The sequence below is a fragment of the Amphiprion ocellaris genome, chromosome 19 (assembly GCF_022539595.1).
Source record: "Amphiprion ocellaris isolate individual 3 ecotype Okinawa chromosome 19, ASM2253959v1, whole genome shotgun sequence".
Classification (NCBI taxonomy): Eukaryota; Metazoa; Chordata; class Actinopteri; family Pomacentridae; genus Amphiprion; species Amphiprion ocellaris.
The window spans coordinates 15,137,078-15,156,990 of NC_072784.1; the positions used below are offsets into that span (position 1 = coordinate 15,137,078).

Below are 19,913 nucleotides of genomic sequence, written 5' to 3' on the forward strand. Positions count from 1 at the left end.
ATTCCTCAATAAAGTCTTGCATTGAAAATTGTATGAAGGAAGATATTTTGTCTCAGTAAAAGAAGGGAACACTTAATGGCATAGTAAGTACACACAAAAAGGCTTGGAATGGCAGCTAATCTAGACTTTTTTCCTCAGACAGCACTAAGCCTCAACCTTGAGCATCAAACTTGTAATGTATTAGCGTTATTACCGACTGTTTGAGAAACCTTCTTTCACAGTTTGGTGTGGATTTCAGTGTTTTATAAAGCATGGCAAAAGTCTGTATTTGTTTCTCCCCTGCAACATTTCCAACAAGCGTTCATAGAAAACATCTGGGATACATCCTCTCTGTCCACATTTACCTTTGCTGCTTTAAAACTCTCTTAAGAGCTGCGCATGCCTACTGGGGAGCTCGTTCTCAAGTCACTGTCAATCAAGGCTGCACTGCAGGTGTACAGAAGCTGACAGGGAGCAGCAGATCCATCACTCTACTATATTTGTCATGAGGGGATTTGGGGCATTGGTACATGTAGACACAATCTGCGCTTTTGGAGTTAGTTGTTATCGGTCCAGGAGAAATCCAGCTGGGTCTTCTGTCTGTCATCTCATGTTGTAAAACAGAGCAACAATTCTGGGAGTTATGGAGACTATTATTTTGCAGTGTGACAAATTTTGTCTGCTAAAGGTCAAGGCACTTTGAGCATATCAAGCCTGTTTTGAAGAAAAGTGATTATAGAACTGTCAGTGTGCCAAAAAAGCACCATTTTTGTGTTATGGCGTTGAAATGTCTACTAAACAGGGCTTTATTTGGTCTCTAAAGCCTCTAAATGGCCCCTAATGGTCTCTAAAGTATTCTTTGGAGGCCATGAGCGTTTTCATATTTTATTATTATAACCTTCTTTAGATCGAAATGCTGTTATCTACTCTTGTATAACACGATTTAATCAAGTATAGCCCAATTTGATTGTGCACCTTTTGACCTACACATCACCAACTTGCTGATTATTGAGATTGTTAAAACCACTTAATAGTTACATAATAAGCTTTACTTTTGTATGTCTATGCAATGGTAATTTGTACTGTATACACATTGTATACTTTTATACTTTAGATACATCTCAACGGCAAATAGTGTGTTTTTTAACAGCTAATTTTTTTTTAATGTGCAGATTATAATTTTGACTTCAAAATTAGTTATCAAAAAATAAAATATGATGCACTGCTATAAATTTAACAGTGTGAAAATACAAATCTGTCCTTATAATAGAGTATTTAATTCTTTATGGTGTTGCCTTCCATTGAAATAAAATATCTGAATACTTCTTTTATTGCTATAGTGTAGCAGGTGGTACTGATGAGTGGGATCCTTGAATTAGCTGTGCTTGTGGACCTTGATACATACTGATCCTTTCTCTTCAACTGGTGGCTTATGTAAAAGCACTGGTTCATTAACTCGTGTGCACAGTGACTGACAGATCTGTGTATCACGAGTTGTTCATATGATTCCGTCACAGCAGGAGGTGAAGGCAATTTTGGTTGCAGTTTTATTAGATTGTCAAAATCACGGACATGCAGTCAAGTTGGCATTTGCCTGCCGAGCACATTAAACAGCGTGAAACAAATGAGTTTTTCTCTGCTGCTTGACTTGAGCTGAATTCTTGCGAACTCTGAAGTATAAGCAGCAGCCCTCAGGCAGGATTTGGCCTCACAAACACTTGCACACCGAAATACGCACAAAGACACACACTTGTATTACAGCGCCTAGTGATGATATGTGAACTGCTCAGACTACAAGACATGGACTGAGTCCACCATGCCTTGCTACAGTACTGTAGAGGTTGTATGTTAATGAAAAGATGAGCCCCAAAGGTGAACAGAGGGACTGAGATAATAGAGAGGGAAGTATGGGACGAAGAGAAGAGGGAGGGCAGCATGTAAGAGTGAGGGAAAGATGATGAAGACAATGGAGAAAAAGAGAACAGGGCAGAGAAGCGATGACAGGAATGCTTAAAAAAAATTAATTCTTCTGAACTGCTGCAGAGAGAAAGGAGCTTGTTGGAATGCTTTAGAGAGCGAATGAGAAAAGGACAGAGTGAGATATAGAGAGGAGAGAAAAGTTAAATGGCGACATGGCTGGTGTGTGAGGGTGTGTGTGTTGGGTGGGGGGTTATTTCCCCGTAGATCTCATTAAAGGCTTCTAGTCCCCCTGCACTTGGCCTGCAGGAAAGGCCAGAGGGGCAAAGATAGAGAAACCTAGAGAGAGAGGAGACAGAAAGACGAGTGACTCCTATCTCTGCATAGATAAGTGACAAAGCTGTTACAGAAAGATGGAGAGAACGGAAAGGAGGAGGGAGAATAAGATAGAGATAGGCAGGGGAAGATAAAGAGCAGCATGGACAGAGTGAGTGGGCGTATGTGAGTGGGAAAGTGTGATCACAGCGTTAGGAGGCAAGACAGAATTTTTCGTCTGCATAATGATAAAACCGCAAGAGAAACAGAAGGCCTTAAAGCCGCACTAACCGTACTGTGAAAATCATACGAAAGCTATAAGTAATGTAAAAGATGTCATATTGAGTGCCTTGGTAAATGCACTAGTATCACAGTTATGTTTGCCCATGTAAACATACATTCCTGGTTTTTTGATGTCTGGATAAACCCTTTAGATCCCTGAATGTGCTAGCACGAGTACATTGATGGAATTCTGGATTCTGAGGCTCTTATGCAATGTTGTATATGAAGACAAAGACTAACGTAACGGAGACCATGCATTTTATTGTTGCGCTCATTTACTATTGCGGATGATCAAACAGACGAGCTGAATGCAGAAAAGTTGTGACAGTCAGAAACCAAGCTGTGTTCGTCTTCTGAAATGTGCACCTGAGACATTAATGAGTCAAAGCCCACCTGAAGACAAACAGTCAGAAATCTTGATACTGTCGTAATTATACAAACAAGAGTAACAGGAAACAAGTGAACGTCTGTCCTGGTTTATTTCATTTCTTTGACTAAATGATGCTATATCAGCAGTGGGAAGTACATTTACCCAAGCACTCTGCCCAAGTACTTGTGCTTCACTCATGTATTTTTTTGCTGCTTTATACTTCTGTGCCACTCCATTTCAGAGGGCAATATTCTACTTTGCAATCCACTACATTTCCTTCACAGTCAGTTGCTTTTCAGATTAGTAAAATATAGTACAATAAATATTGGATTCCTAAAGATAAAACCATTGGCTCCTGATATTTTTGGCTTGTGAGCGCTTCCAAAAAAAGCTGCGTCTAGTTGGGGTCTAATTTAAGTACTGGTTGTGCACTGATGCTTTAGGATAGACAGTCTAATAATGCATTTTATAATATCAGCCACAGGGGGCCTATTTTCACATGTAGTTTTACATTTGAAACTTACAATTTTGAAAGTACAATTTGCTGACAATGCTTTTGTACTTAAGTGGGATTGGGAATATTGTCACTGAAATTATACACAAATTTCTTTACCCACTAGGGGGGGCTCCAAACACTCAACTACAAATGCACAAATGGAGGCTATGTTGCAACGTTGTCTGTACTGTTAATAAAGCACAGTTGACAGGCTGTACTATTTCATTACCAACAGTACAAAACTGTCTGCAATATAAGGAGAGACTGTGGGAAAACTGTCTGTTTACAGAACCAAGTTGCATTCGAGGATCTGATTAGGATGATGTATGTGAGATGAGCCCTAATTGGCTGGCCAGTTAGAAGCTCAGGATCAATAACATTCCTGGAGGTATACAGATCAATAGAAAACATGGCTGCTTCAGTGAAATTGGCAAGCCTCTAAAACATCTTCGACCAAAAGCTGAAGTATTACAGAAATTCTCAATAATTTTAAATGTTTCATAATATAATGTTGTCATGGTTGACAGTGAGAGTGAAGTTCTTGTACAATAACGGAATCCTTAACCTTCATTCCCGCCTGCTGTGATCGAGATTCATTTGAGAGTGTTTGCTTGCTTTCCTTTGATGGGACTGTAAGTGGAGTGTGAAGGCTGATGTGTGCTTATTTCTATGTGTACATGTGTATGTGTGTGTGAGAAAATCTAATACCAACAGACACACCTCTTCATCCTTTTGCGCTCTCCCATACTTAAATCTTAGACATTCCCCTCCCTCTTACTCTGCTCTATTTCGCCACGCCGCTGTAACACACACACACACTCACACCTACACACACACACACACACACACACACACACACACACACACACACACACACACACACACACACACACATAAACACACATAAAACCCATGCACACCGATGCACAAGCTCGCACACAAGCACACCCTCTCAGTACCCCATCTCCTAGGGAACACAGGGATGTCTCTATGGCAACAAGCAGCTTGCTCCACTAATGAACCGGTTGCCATGGTGACCGGGTTGGCTGTGCACGAACGGAGACACTGAATAAAATAGAGGGAGAAAACGTTATGTTACTCCTCTGCACAAAACCCCCGTGCAGGGTTTTATCTCTTTCTCTGTTGGACACACACACACACACACACGCGCGCGCACACACACACACACACAGGAACACACAAACACACGCAGCAGTGTATATGTGTGTGTGGAGATTAAGATGAGTGACAAAGAATGAATGAATGTTCTGTGCTACAAGAAGTGTTGGCTAGAGACAAGAACACATGCAGTAATGCAATACGAGGCAGGGATCACTGCAGCTGGCAGCTCTCTGCGTGGGCCAATCATCCTGCTGCTGCCTCAAGGTCAGAAAGCAACCCAACTCCACTCTGGACAAGAAGAGGAAGAGATGTAGAGGGAGGAAGAGAGAGGTGGGAGGGGAGCGGTGCCAAAAATCTTCTGTCAGCCATCTGTATAGTGAGTTGCATTCCACTTTGCTGACTGAGTCTCTTAGCCGTTATGCGTTTGGCCATTCGCGACCCCACCGGAGACGCTATAAGCTGCACCAAACTGACATTCGTATCTTTGTGCTAGCTGAGGCAATTGGGAATCCACTCACTTTACTCTGGTACTGTCTCCCCCTCCTGGCTCAGGGGGGGAAGAACCTCAGCATGCTGCAGTCAGTGGGAGCACCCACTGTCACAGAGCTGTATTGTAAGACAGTTGTTCCAAGCTGGAAGCCAGACCTAGCCAAGGCATCCTGAACTGCATTTTTGGGTTCACGAGATAATACCAGAGGAGGAAAAATGGTTTTATCCAGACATCTTTAGAAAAAAATCCTGAAAATAACACCTAATGTGACTAATGTATTGTATATTAGCAGAAAATATTTCGATCCTTTCATTTAATGCACAATTTAGTGTTGTAGGCAGAATTTTAAATTAACCTACCTGTCATTCTCCATCACTTTACACTCAATAATCCATATTGACAAAATGAAAGCATGTTTTTACAAATGTGTGCAAAACTGAAACTGAAAACTCTCTTTTTCAAAAGTATTAAGACCTTTATTTCAATACTTTGTAGAAGCCCTTTAGCAGCCATTACAACGTCAGCTCTTCTTGGTTGGATTTGAGCAGTTCATTTCATTCTTCCAGACACATTCTGTCAAAGTTGGTCAGATTGGATGGAAAATGTCTCTGAGCTGCCATATTCAGGTCTCTCCTGTTGGCTTTAAGTCTGGGCTTTGGCTGGACCACTCAAGGACAGTCAAAGACTTGTCCTGAAGCCACTCTAGTTTATACTTGGCTGTACACTTTGGTTCACTATCATGCTGAGAGATGAACCGTTCTGCCCCCAGTCTCATGTCTGTGGAGCAGGTTTTCATAAAGAACATCTGTGTTAGGCTGCATTCATATTTCTTTCAGTTTTGACCAGTTTTCCTATTCCTGCTGGCAATAAGCACCTACTTAGCATGATGCTGCTACCACCATGCCTCACTGTAGGGAGGGTGTTAGCAGGTAATGACCAGTGTCTGGTGTTGAACTGGCAACTGCTTGGGAGTTCTGGTCAGTTCAGATTTTGTCCCATCTAACTTGATAATCTTTTTCCTCATGCGCTTTAAGTCTGGCAAGCTCCGAACAGACAGCCTTCTGTCTAGCTGCTTCACAATAAAGGCCTAACTGACAAAGTGCAGCAGATATAAACTGTCATCTGTCCAATAGATTTACTATCTCTGCAGAATACTTCTGAAATTTTATCAGAGTGACTGTTGGACTCCCGTTACTCAGTTTGATTCTAGGAAGGATGCTGATTCCAACATTATACCATTTCACAATTATTTCTTTTTACTTTAGATTATTTATATATTAATTAGGTAGTGACAGTGGAGAGAGGCAAGAAAGTCCGACTTACTGCTTGAGTGCATATTGGGTCACTCCTCCATTTTACTATTTTTGATACCACTGTGCTCTTAAGAACACTCAAGGCTTTAGAAAAGGTTTTATAAACTTGCCTGATTAGCGCTTCACCACAGTTTTATTCTGAAGGTCTACAGAGAGTTGCACTTCATGGCTGTTTTTTGTCCTAACAAGCTGTGTGAAATGTGGAGTTTTATATTCACAGTTTTGTAGCCTTCTAAACTCTAATTCATTCACTTTGTCACAGGTGGACTCCAATAAGTTTTAAGATACATTTCAAGGACTATTAAAGTAAACAGGACCACAATTTAGAGCTACAGCAAAGGGTCAGAACACTTTTGTAAAGATATTTTCATAAAGACATCATAGTTATCTGAAGAATGTGGACCCAACTCGACTTTCTGGTAACTGCTCACAAGCCAAAAATGAAAATTCAGTCTTTATTTATAAATTCTGTTATTTATAAACTTCTTACATGTGTTTCGTGTATAGTCTTGACCTGACAAGTAACTAATAGCAGCTGTGAAATAAATGTAGTGGAAAGCCTCAAAGCCATACTTGACAGAGCTATTGTGAATTATCTTTGCATGACTAAATGACAATGAAATAAATTCACTCTTTGGTGCATGTGCTAAAAAACACTGTTTCATTCAATCAAGGTGAAAAGGATGGAAAACACTGCTCCTTAACAGAAACTTAGCTGGTTTGTTTCCCTTTGTCACCTTCATCTTCTGCTCTACTTCTGGCTGAAAAAAGTTCAAAATGCCCAAATTTTATCATCCATGCAGTAGTTACTGTTTATTTTGCAGGCACAGATGGTCTGACAAATTATCACAGGTCATTTCACTCCATATGAGACAGACTGCAGCTTGATGTCCTCAGGCAGGTTTCTGTTTATAGGTTTAAATCCCTAGTTTAAGAATATTGTGGCTTTTCAGAATATATGCATGTATGAAAAGATGTGACTCCTTTTGGATATTTAGATAAACTAAAGAGTGCTATTTTTTACATTATGGTTCCTTGTGTCTACAATACTGTGTTTGATAAACACAGTCCACTTTATGATTTTTTACACCTCTTCCTAAACCCAGCTTTGTTAACCTGATTTCCTTTTAGCAGTTGTTTATTACATGTATTTGACATCACATTTGCTGACTTTTCTTACATATTGCTTTTTAACCATTGCTTACTGTGTGCTGTCTATTTATTTATTAATATCTTGTACACAACAGCTGTTTTTAAAATGTGTCTCATGTGAGATGTAAGGTGAATTTTCCTTGATCTAGTGAGTTTCTCACTTTAACAGCGAGCTATATGTGCATCTGTATCTCTTGCAGAAATGTTTGCGGTTTAATCCAGATGCCACAGTATGGAAGGCTAAGCAGCAGGTGCTTTGCTCCCTGACCGAATCTCTGCGAGATGTACTCAACTATGGTCTGTTCCAGCCCGCCACAGACGGCCATGATGCCAAGTTCCTGGAAGAGGAGAGGCTGCTCAAAGAGTACCCACAGTCCTTTGAGAAGGGGGTACCATATTTGGAGGTACTATTTCAGTGTGGTATTGACACAGTTGCAAGAAACACTTCTACTGCTGTAAAGCATGTGACATAGCCTGGATGTCCTCAAGATGTCGCTGTACAACAAAAACAGATTCTGATGTGCTTCCTCCTAAATACATTTCCATTAAATGTACACTATGTGTGAGGAACTGTCCTAAAAGTTGAGTTTAGTTTTTTGAAGCAGCTAAATTTATCAACCACTCGTTAAGCTGCAAAGGTAATATACTGAAGTGCCACAAATGCACGTAGCAGAAAAATCCCAACAAAGATTCAGATTTTTACAGCCATTAAGATCTATTCAGTAGATTATGATTACCTTTTGCATCATATTTTGTGTCCAACATCATTCATATCCAAAAAGACAGCTGCATGTTGGCGTACATCTGCTTTAGCAGTGCATTCAGTTATGTAAGTTAGGTTATATAAATCCCTGGTTTATGAATGGAGTCTCACACACACTTCTTAGGAATATCACAGAACTATTTCGTTTCCCTGATCTGTTTAGTGCTACACCCGCTAATCTCTTATCCAGCCTTTACAGTCACCTTCTTTTCATGCTACATTACTATCCAGTGGAGACTCTAAACCATTTTTAAACTGCTGTTAAGCCAGACCGTTTCTTTCACATTTCTTGTCTTCAGTGAAGTAGAGGAGGAAGCTTGTATAGCAAACCAGATAAAGCTTCTCTGACAATAAATCTGCAGACTCCATTTTGTGGATCTAGGCCAAAAGCTGAGAGAATTGAGGACAAAGGCCCTCTGTGTTAGGATTAACTCTTCGTTTCTTTTTCTCTTTTTCTGTCCCGGGTTTAGTTTCGTTATAAGACCAGGGTGTACAAACAGACAAATCTGGATGAGAAGCAACTGGCCAAACTGCACACTAAGGTATGAAACCCATCTTCCTTATCTCTAGCATGAAGTGCGTGTCATGTAAATTTGCCGGTACAGTCTAAGTGATTGAAAATCAATACTGCAGCTGTATTATGAATGTCAGTGTGGCCATTTGTGCATGTTCATGTGTGCATATTAAAATCAATGCAAATCCAAAATTCACTTATCCCAATTATACTTGCAGAAAACTAGATAAACAAACAAGCACACCCCATACCTAACAAATGTATCATGGATATGCTTTTTTTTTCTCTACAGTTCATGAACCTACATTTCCACTACACTATATTGTTCTTTTTATAATTTTCCTAATTCTTGAGTTGTATTTCAGTCCCTGTGATCCCCTGACCCATGTTATACTCTTCTGTGGACATGCAGGCCAGCTTGAAGAAATTCATGGATTACATTCAAACCAGCGCTGTGGATAAGATGGCCAAGTTCTTAGACAAGGGCCTTGATCCCAACTACCAGGACGCTGACACTGGCGGTAAGGAGAGCTACAGAGCTTGAGGAACTGTCAGAATGCTTCTGTCAGTTAACACTTACCTCATCTCCAGTCACTTCATCCATGCAGTCATTTCTTTACTCAAAGCGATACTGAACAAAATCAACACATTTCTTAAACATTGATAATGCAGCACCAAACTTATGCCATAAATGTGTATTTGTGCTTCAGCATCCCCAAGCAGCAAAATTAGCACATTGGTGGCCAGCAGCTATGTGACCTGGGGCTCTGCTTTCTAAACTCAACCTTTAAACTGTCTGCAAGCAACAAACCTCCCCCTATGTCTTCCGCCCTCAACTCTGTGGTATGTTGGCCTAATGCTGTGAAGGATCTGAGCCAATGTTGTTCACAATTTGGTGGCTTTTCTCAAATCCTGTTAGTGCTTAAGGGGCACAGCAGACGGCTCATTTACAGTTTGGGTGTGCTGCCGGTGTCGCTCCAGCCGTTCGAGGAGCAAGTGTCAAAACAGAAAACGCAGCCTGTCATCATGGGTGTGAAACACACTCCCACTGCAGAACACAGGAGGGCAACAGAGGGCCCTGATGGACCCTTCACCAACATGCCATACTCATATATATCCTTTGGGAAAGAAAGCACATTCAAACGATACACCTGACAATAATATTTCAGGTGTTTAATGCCACATAGTGCATCATAGTTTGATATTGAAACCTGATTTCTGCATTTTTGTCTTAAATACAGGAAATAACTCAAATAGGAAAATAAAATGAATGAATTTTATGAAATTTATCATGTTGTTAACATCTTCCATTTAACCCCTTACCATTCACTGGCCACTGTATTTTCAATGGCCTTGGCCATTTTGAATTGTCGCCTCAAAGCACAAAGCCTCACAATTCAACCACTTGAACCATCTAAAAAACCTAATACCACAGCTTCAATAGTAGTTTACTTTCTAATAAAAGTGCATTCACAGCAAAATGGTAATTTCTTACATTCTCTGTCATCCACATGAACACATGTCTTGTAAGGGTCCAACAGACGTCATATTTCTCAGCTTTAAGCCAATTTTGGTATGAAAAAAGGACAGGAAGTTAAGGAGTTAGAAAATGTCAGTCATGGCATCCTCGTGGCTTGAAATGGTTTGCTCTTCTTTCTCATGTCAAGGTGTTCTGACAGTAGGTCCATGAACAATGAATGCAGCATTAGGTTTGTGCAGACATGACAAAGAAGTGATCAAAAACCTGGAGAAAACGCTCCTGTGCTCCTGGGATAGAGCTATCCCTCCATTGTTAACACTTTTTACATTTGGCCTGTCGGTCTCCCTGAAATTCTCTCACTGTGCTCTCCAGAAGCCTCACAGTAAGTGCCTTTAATAGGACATAAAATAATTCTGCCAGATTCAGCCTGGCTCCTGTCAGTAGGTTCTCACTTCCATCTCTGCCAAGGGAGCTGCTAAATGGGCATTCCCTAAGTCATCCTGACATGGTAACTTCAGAGGAACTGCAGTCAAAACATTTCCCCAAATAATTTGTACCTGAGATTTACTGATGCTGTTCAAAGATAAAAGCCTGCAGTCCTTTTCCTCTTTGCCAAAAAAATCTCTTGTCACCATGGCAGCCAGTGCTCTCTATCCTGCTTTTACTGGGAACACTTTGAATGTTTTATTCTTTTAGGTGCCATTGAATTTTCTTGCTGAAGTGGGTCGAGTGTGTGACACAGCATTGCTGTTTTTTTAAATTTATTTTACAGCACTTCTATGGTGCTTCATTTGATGTCTGTGTAACAGCAAAGTGTCAATGTATTGGCAGGAGAAACGGGTTTCACATTTATTCAGAGGCCAACATTGCTACTTGCAGGATGAAACCAATCAAAGGTAAATCTCCAGAGTAGCTTTTATTTCCCCTGACACTTTAGCAGAAAAGAATATGAACACTTGCAGCTTACTGTTAGCTGAAATGTTTCTGGATGTCCACTGGAGTAGCTGGGGAGAAAAATTATGATGGTGGAATTTGGACTGATTGTGATATGTGGAGATGCTGTGTCTTCATGTCTGGAACATTCATGTCTAAAACTGTAAAATAGAGATCTCAGATTAGTGGCCCCAGGCTCACAATAGACTTGAACACCAATGATCAAACTATAAACTATTTTGACAATCAATGAATCCGTTTGACTCGTTTTATGGAGAAAAGAAAGTCAAAATGTATTTTTTTGCTCCTTTATGACAATAAAATACAAACAAAACAACATCATCTAGGACTTTGGGAATCACTGACCAACATTTTAGACCTTTTTCTACCAGTTTATAGACAAAGCAACTAACCCATCAATATTCCACAGATTAATCAACAATTGAAATAATTAGTAACTGTATTCCTACTGCAAACTTGGAGTACGATTTGCACAGACATCAAGATAATAACCCGGATCATCAAGAACTTCAAGGAGAGAGGTTCAATTGTTGTGAAGAAGGCTTCAGGGCGCCCAAGAAGGTCCAGCAAACGCCAGGACGGTCTTCTAAAGTTGATTCAGCTGCAGGATCGGGGCACCACCAGTGCAGAGCTTGCTCAGGAAGGCAGCAGGCAGGTGTGAATGCATCTGTACGCACAGTGAGGCGAAGACTTTTGGAGGATGGCCTGGTGTCAAGAAGGGCAGCAAAGAAGCCACTTCTCTCCAGAAAAAACATCAGGGACAGACTGATATTCTGCAAAAAGTACAGGGATTGGACTGCTGAGGACTGGGGTAAAGTCATTTTCTCTGATGAATCCCCTTTCCGATTGTTTGGGGCTTCTGGAAAATAGCTTGTCTGGAGAAGAAAAGGTGAGCGCTACCGTCAGTCCTGTGTCATGCCAACAGTAAAGCATCCTGAGACCATCCATGTGTGAGGTTGCTTTTCAGCCAAGGGACTGGGCTCACTCACAATTTTGCCTAAGAACACAGCCATGAATAAAGAATGGTACCAAAACATCCTCCGAGAGCAAGTTCTCCCAAACATCCAAGAACAGTTTGGTGACAAACAATGCCTTTTCCAGCATGATGGAGCGCCTTGCCATAAGGCAAAAGTGAAAACTACATGGCTCAGGGAACAAAACATCGAAATTTTGGGTCCTTGGCCAGGAAACTCCCCAGACCTTAATCCCATTGAGAACTTGTGGTCAATCCTCAAGAGGCGGGTGGACAAACAAAAACCCACAAATTCTGACAAACTCCAAGCATTGATTATGCAAGAACGGGCTACCATTAGTCAGGATGTGGCCCAGAAGTTAATTGACAGCAAGCCAGGGTAAATTGCAGAGGTCTTGAAAAAGAAGGGTCAACATTGCAAATATTGACTCTTTGCATAGACTTACTGTAATTGTCAATAAAAGCCTTTGACCCTTATGAAATACTTGTAATTATACTTCAGTATATTATAGTAACATCTGACAAAAAGATCTAAAAACACTGAAGCAGCAAACTTTGTAAAAACCAATACTAGTGTAATTCTCAAAACTTTTGGCCATGGCTGTACATGAAACCCTACTCACGGTGTTTTTGTAAGATATATTGAATGTGAACTGCTTTTGTTGCTTTAAACTGCACCTAAGTTTGTAGCTTTTCATCATAAACGTATTTGTTATAATCAATAGAACTTTTTTTTTTTTAAATTTATGAAGCAAAAGCAACCTGGGGTTTCAAGTTAAACAGTGGCATTGACATTACACTTACACAAATATTGAACAAATCACATTTGTACAGTGTATGGCAAATTTTATTATTTTAGAGTGTAAAATGTTTTAATGTATTGCTTGGAATCAACAAAACAACAAGAATGTGTCTCTCTTTTTTGCCTAAAAACATGATTTACCTGAACGACAAACAGATTCAAGAGAGGTGATCAGACAGTTATTTTTTGTGGATTTTAATTTGGCTGTTTTTGGTCTAATCTGCAAGGAGAAAACCGCTATTCTTTAGGAATTCAAACGAGGATGCCTCTGAATAATTAGATTTTGAGATGTCTGCTCTTGACCATAAAAACTTTGTCTGTATTTGTTCTTTAGAGACTCCTCTGTCCCTGGCAGTGCAGTGTGAGCCAGGTGGAGGTGAGGCCATCCGGGTACTGGTGGAAGGAGGGGCTCATATCGACTTCCGTGCCAAAGATGGACTCACACCGCTACACAAGGCTGTTCGAGGCCACCGTCATACAGCCCTGCTGGTAAACACTTTCCCATGTTTTTGTGCTTTTGTAGAAATGCTGTTATTTAGCTTTAAAACGTCATGAGTTTTCATTTCGTAGGCCATAAAAGGAGAAAATCCAACCTACACCAGGGTATTTATCTGCAAGATGGATATTTGCCCTGAAATTGATACAGTATTGTCCTCATTTGTGTTACTGTATCAGTAAACAAGCTGAAGACACAATAAACAGACCCTCCCACTCAGCCATCCACACTCATCCACACACAAGTGCACGCAAACAAAAAGCTTTATTATTTTATTCAGCGAGAAAGGAAAAAAAAGACATTCACGTCCAGATTGAATGTTTTTTTTAAGGCATGTGGCATATTTACATTTTAGGTGTTTATCCTGGTTTTCAGCTCCCAAATTGCCAAGAATACAGGTACCTGTTAGAGGAGAAACTCATTCAGGGGGAGATAATTGCATGTGTAGCAATGATACAGCCCATGTTTTCTACAAAGGAAAGAAAATCGGCTAAACTACATAAAGGTTTGCGTCAGACTCTGATTGAATGCATAATTTTCTCTAGCCTGAAGTGTTGCATGACCTCTCTGAACCCCTGGCTATGTATTTCCATCTTGATTTAAATTCCATGAATATTCCTCGATTTGAACTTGGAAAACCCCCTTGAGATATTTGTTCTTTCTGTTTTCTTACTGTTTTAGCTCATAAAAGTTTTAAATCATCATTACTTCACTGCATAGTGTCTCAGACACCCTGACTTTTATCATTACTATCAGGGTTTGAGAATGGCCCGTCCATGAAGTTTCATTTTCTGTTGTCTCCTCCTGCAGGTCCTGCTCTCTCTGGGTGCGTCTCCAGACTATAAGGACCGACGAGGGCTGACGCCACTTTACCACACTGTGCTGACAGGAGGCGACACCTCCTGTTGCGAAACACTGCTTTACCACCGTGCCAAGCTAGGCATCAGGGACGAGAACGGCTGGGATGAGACACATCAGGTAAACGTGGTTTTAAAAAAGTGCTCAAGACCTGAAGGAAAGCTGAATAGATTTTAAAGGGGAATCCGGAGATTTTGCAGTAAAAATAACAAAATATTACAATATATTTAAAAAAATAATCTACTAGAATTTGTGCAAATAATCATCCGATAGTTGATTTAAAACTGAATCAACAGCAGAACTCTCTAATAGCCGAACTTTCTATTGGGGTCAGTGGCCTAATTTGAATGCTGCACCAGAAAACCACTTCAGGATGTTTGGGTTTTTTTAGTTTCTGTAGTTCGTATTGCCCAAGTGTGCATACATCACTGTTTGTAATGTAGCAGTGTACTCTGTGTTCCAGTGTGTGTCTACGTCAAAACTTATTCACGCCATGAACCACCACACCTCTCACCCTTCATCCTACCCATCTTTCTTCTGTGGCCTCATGTAACAGCTGTGAAGTGGACAGGCAAGGCCGAAAGGAAAAATCAAGGTATCAGCCTGTTCATCTCTGTGATCACGCACACTTCATAAGCATCTGTCTCTTCAGCTGTACTTGCCAGTCATAGACTCCATTATACACTGTGTTTGTTTGTGTGTGTATTTTGTGTCTGTGTGTATTTGACTGACAGGTTCACCATTGTAGCTGAGATTTTTGGATTTGATCCATCAAAAGCAGCTACATTTTGTGTTCTTTAAATGTTTATATTCTCTCACATTTGAATTCTTCAGGGTTTGAATTTTTTTTTGTTGTCAGGGTGTAACCAGAGCAATAAATCTCCACGGAAATTCGTAAAGATAAAATTCTGTTGTGTTTTGTATTGCATCTATGTGCTGAAATTTTTTTTCTGTTTTGGTTGGATGTACAGTATATCCAAACAAACAAACAAACATGTTACATGTGTAAGTGATGCAGCATTTCCAATAACACTTTATAGTGAGGGTACAACTTATACGCTTAAGTGATGCTTAATTAATGCATGGCTTATAGTGATTAAATGCATAAATTAATGCAGGATGTATTATGAATTCCTGGTGCTCTCTATTAACAGTTGATCAAGCTGCTACTATCACTTTATGTAATTAGTTTACACTTATTAGATCATTGGTTAAAGGTCTGTTAGTGGGATTTAAGTTACATAAAGTTATTTATGAAGTTATTTTTATGTTTATTGTGTAAATGTGTTCTACAACCACTTTGATTTACAAAATACCTTCATCTTCTTTTTATAAGAACAGGTACTTCTTGGCTTTCAGAAAAAGATTGAGCAAATACATTAGTCTGAAATGAACATTTTTTGTGACTGAAATCCAGCTAATGAAGTAACTGTTAAAATAATATTCCTTTAATGGATGATCTATTAACTGTAAGTTATTGTTTCCAAATAATATAAAGTTTAATTACTTGATCAGTTGTTAATGGTGATTCATGATAAATCCATACATTGGTCATGCATTAAAACATCATGAGTCGTGCATTAGTTAAGCATTACCTAAACATTTGATCTGTACTCTAATTGTGAAGTGTTAGTGCCTATCTTCCAATGAAATAAATAATGGGTGAAGTGGTGGGGAAAATTTCCTCTCTTGATCCATTACTGTCCTATACTAGAAGACTCTTAGTTCATTATCGTGCTTATCATGGTTCCTTACAACTAAGAATGATGTTGAAATCAGCATTTATTATTTAAACCAGTAATGTTGCATGAAATGGAAATATTGTGGCTCTGCATGCAGTTTAATATACTTAACAGATTGATATAGATTATTTGCCAAGTTGTTAACTTGATATCATGTATTTTGTGCATCCTGGTATATTACCTGTAAGAACAACAGCAGCCAATCAGAAATAAGTGCTCACATATTAAGATTAAAACATGTACACTGAGAACTGAAAGTCCGAAAAATAATCTTTTTGATATATAGTTGTAATGCAGGTGTATGGGTGTGTGTGTGTGTGTGTGTGTGTGTGTGAAGTGGTGGGCCTTATTATTCTAGCTGCGATTATTGTTATTGTGGGATCTCACTTGTGTTCTCACTGTTTTCTCGCCCTCCGAGTTCGGAGTTGGTGTTAATTAAATCTGCTGTCACTTTATAACTGTCACCTTGTGCCTCTCTCTGTGTCATTGTCTCTTCTTTATCCTTGCTTGCATCTATTCTTCTCACTTCTCTTTAATAAACACTCACTTTCTTTCTTTGTCTTTTATTGGAAACCTTCCACCACATCCTCCTTCTCTGTCTTTCTTTCTTTTCACCTCTCCTTGATCTGTTCATCTTCAGGCCTGTCAGAATGGTAACTCGCAGCATCTGGAGCACCTCCTCTTCTATGGGGCAGATTCTTCTTCCCAGAATGCCTCTGGAAACACTGCCTTGCACATCTGTGCTTTATACAACAAGGTATTTCCCTGAATAGTCACTACATGTCAAGTCCTATAAAGACTATTGAACTTCTGGTAAAAACAGATGCAGTACAATGGGTTTTAAGTAAGATACTCACTTTTTAGTTTCAGTATTCTGAATCTTAAAATCCTGAAACAAGGAAATATCAAAAGAAGAGGATACTGTGCTGTCTAAAGCTAGTGCACACTGTGAACAAATTACATATATTTCTGTGATGCAGTAATTATACAATTTTTGTCTGATTGTACATTAATGTACATTAATCAGTGCTTTTTTCTGCAGGAAAGCTGTGCACGAATTCTGCTCTACCGGGGAGCAAATAAAGACACAAAGAATAACAGTGGGCAGACCCCCTTTCAGGTAATGGCTGAGTGTCTGGCTGAGTAATTATGCGTGTTGGATGGCTGTATGGTTTAGTGTCTTATTAAGTTAACGTAGCAGAAAGTGCCAGGGCCTACTTTCACTTTAAACCATTATTGTGCTGCGATGCACACAGAGGTCCCAGGTGGCGAGGTTGCATGTGACCCTTTAATCTGGATACATTAACTCTGTCTATGCAGAAAATGCCAGCTGAGACAATCTGTTGTTTTTTCCCTTAGACACGAACTCACAAACAGCAGAGAAGATACCATGGAGAAAGCTTTTAAATTTGTTAGATTGTGTGGTGACCTGTGTAGTTTTTAAGATAAATAAACTTACTGAAATTGCAAAAGCATTTGTGCAGAAATATGTACCAACAAGAGAGTACAGAGACATAAGAGAATGTCTGATTTTGTGGATCAAGGAAATGATCCATTTGTTTATATTAATTATGATCGAAACACAACACAGACACAAATCTTGTTTCCATCACTTGTAAAATTGCTTCTTGAGGACCTGCAAAATCAGGCATTTTTCATGAATGTGATTGAACAGATTTAACAGCTACAGTACTTTATATCAACCAGAAATACAGCGTTGTGTGTGTGTTTGTTTTCATCAGGTGGCTGTTATGTCTGGCCATTTTGAGCTGGGGGAAATTATTAAAAACCACCGGGATACAGATGTGGGTAAGTGCTGTAGCTGATACCTGGTCTGAATTTTGGCTTTGGAAATGTGTAGCCTTCTGTAATACGCCCTGCCAGTGCTAAAAGTACACACAGGTTTTCCATGTTGGAATTTCAACCTTTAATCGGTCAGTAAAGGGGAACATCAGTCCGACTGTAGCCGCATTTAAAACATTGTAGTATGGCAAGGCATGTTTAGATGGAAAGTATAGAAGAAACATGGATGACGGTATGTTGAAGGATGTGCAAATTCAGAGCAGGTAAAAAAGACAACTGAGAAAATCACTGTTTCCTCTCTCCCGTCTTCCTTCACATGCCAGTTCCCTTTGTGGAGTCTCCAAAGTACGCCCCCCAGAGGCGGGAGAGCTCCAAGACACTGACAATACCCCACCCTCACCCCTTCCTCCGGGCCAACAGTGACAGCAGCATGAACCTGCCAGACTGGATGGCAGTGCCCAACGCCCCGAGCACCAACATCGTCTCCGTGCAGGTTTCTGTGTTTTGTCTGTGTTTGACGAAGTTCACAGTCTTCACTCTTGACACTGGAAACAGTTCACAAAGCAACAGAAAGTCGGTGTAGCTGTTGTTTTAACGAGTGGATTGAAGTCTGTGCCATTGAACTCTCGATGTTAAAACTTTTGTCCTTGAAGACTTGTTACCCACGTTGACTCACAAGTGGAGGCTGATTACTGACATTGGAAACGGCAGCTCACGAAACAATCTCACCTCAATGTTTATTTAAGAACACTTTGAATACATTTTAGTTACTTAAATTCTACTATGACTGCTGTAATACCCACAACAATTTGCACACGAGTAACATTACATGACATTTTTTTAGTCCAAGATTTAACACATCAAAAACAAGGACTTTTCAGCTAAACTGTCCATGTTGTTGCTGCTATGTGGTACTTGTTGTTTTTCTGTCCATGAGTGTGTTTGACCAGGAGTTTTTGAAGTCCTTGAACAACTCTAATAAAAGCTCAGCCACAAAATTGGCTTTCAAGTTTAGATTTCTGTCGAGTTGCCTGTTTTATTCTCCATTTTATTTGATTAATCCAAGAAAAATACAACTATGGTTAGATTCATCATTTCTTCTCAACCTGACAGCTTGGTGAAATGGTTAATGCCCAGATAATTAATATTTCCATTGCAAAGGAGGAGGGTTGATTGACTTTTTTCCAATTATTCATGAAAATAAAATGATGTAGATGACCTTTATCAACCTCTAGTGGTGAACACTGCTAATTGCAGCACCTTATCTCTTGCCCTCCATGTATTTTAGTTATTATGTGCATTGGGGCAGAAAATAAATATATCATCTCTCATTATCATCATTTTTTATGTTGATAGTCCATAGCCATACAAAATGTAATCAAAATACATAATTGATGAGACATTTTACATGCAATGTATTATGTTTATCATGTTTTATTAATGTTTATCTTATAATCTGTAAACGTGTTCTTAAAAGCACAGATAATAGAAATCAGGACCACTTTTATGACTAATTGGACTAATGGATGTCAGAGCTACAGAGAAGATGATTAACAATGAAGATGGAAAAAGAACAGAAATTTGTATACCTTGCATGAAATTATTTGAAATCATACAGTTCAATAATTCATGAGGAGACTATTGTATGTGGCTGCAGTGACACCACTGCATATAAGCCATATTTTCTCACCTCTCTTTCCCTCTCTGTCTGTCTTTCACAGGGCTATAAGCATACAGGAACCCTGCGGAGCTCCAGCAGCCCCAGAGGGGCAAGAACACGCTCCCCGTCCCGTGGGAGGATCGGAGATAAGGAGGACCGGAGCAGGCAGAGTCGGAGACAGGGGTGAGTGGAGAAGTCTCAGAAGAGGGATCTACTGAACAGGGATCTCTCTTCAACTTTATAGAGTACTGTAGGTTTTTATGGGCTGGTCAGAGTGCATTTGAGTCTTTCAGCTGGGTGTCCTTAGAATATTTTAAACTGATTCCAAAGCCTTGAAAACCTTGAATATGGGTTCTTAGGTATCTTAAAATGTTTTCTTATGCAGTATATTTTTAAGGAGAGATGGTTTTGTACAGTTTGTTATGATTCTCT

At 39.7% G+C, this 19,913-nt stretch overlaps 1 protein-coding gene across 1 annotated transcript in view; it reads left to right on the plus strand.

The window, feature by feature from the left end:
• The window catches only part of shank1 (SH3 and multiple ankyrin repeat domains 1), a 77,658-nt gene that overhangs the window by 26,782 nt on the left and 30,963 nt on the right, over window positions 1–19,913 (plus strand). Inside the window, exons 3-12 of the mRNA XM_055005322.1 lie at window positions 7,637–7,840; window positions 8,670–8,741; window positions 9,126–9,234; window positions 13,257–13,411; window positions 14,229–14,396; window positions 16,659–16,775; window positions 17,061–17,138; window positions 17,761–17,827; window positions 18,145–18,314; window positions 19,543–19,664. Of these exons, the coding sequence (XP_054861297.1) occupies window positions 7,637–7,840; window positions 8,670–8,741; window positions 9,126–9,234; window positions 13,257–13,411; window positions 14,229–14,396; window positions 16,659–16,775; window positions 17,061–17,138; window positions 17,761–17,827; window positions 18,145–18,314; window positions 19,543–19,664 (1,262 nt within the window). The remainder of the gene's footprint in view (window positions 1–7,636; window positions 7,841–8,669; window positions 8,742–9,125; window positions 9,235–13,256; window positions 13,412–14,228; window positions 14,397–16,658; window positions 16,776–17,060; window positions 17,139–17,760; window positions 17,828–18,144; window positions 18,315–19,542; window positions 19,665–19,913) is intronic.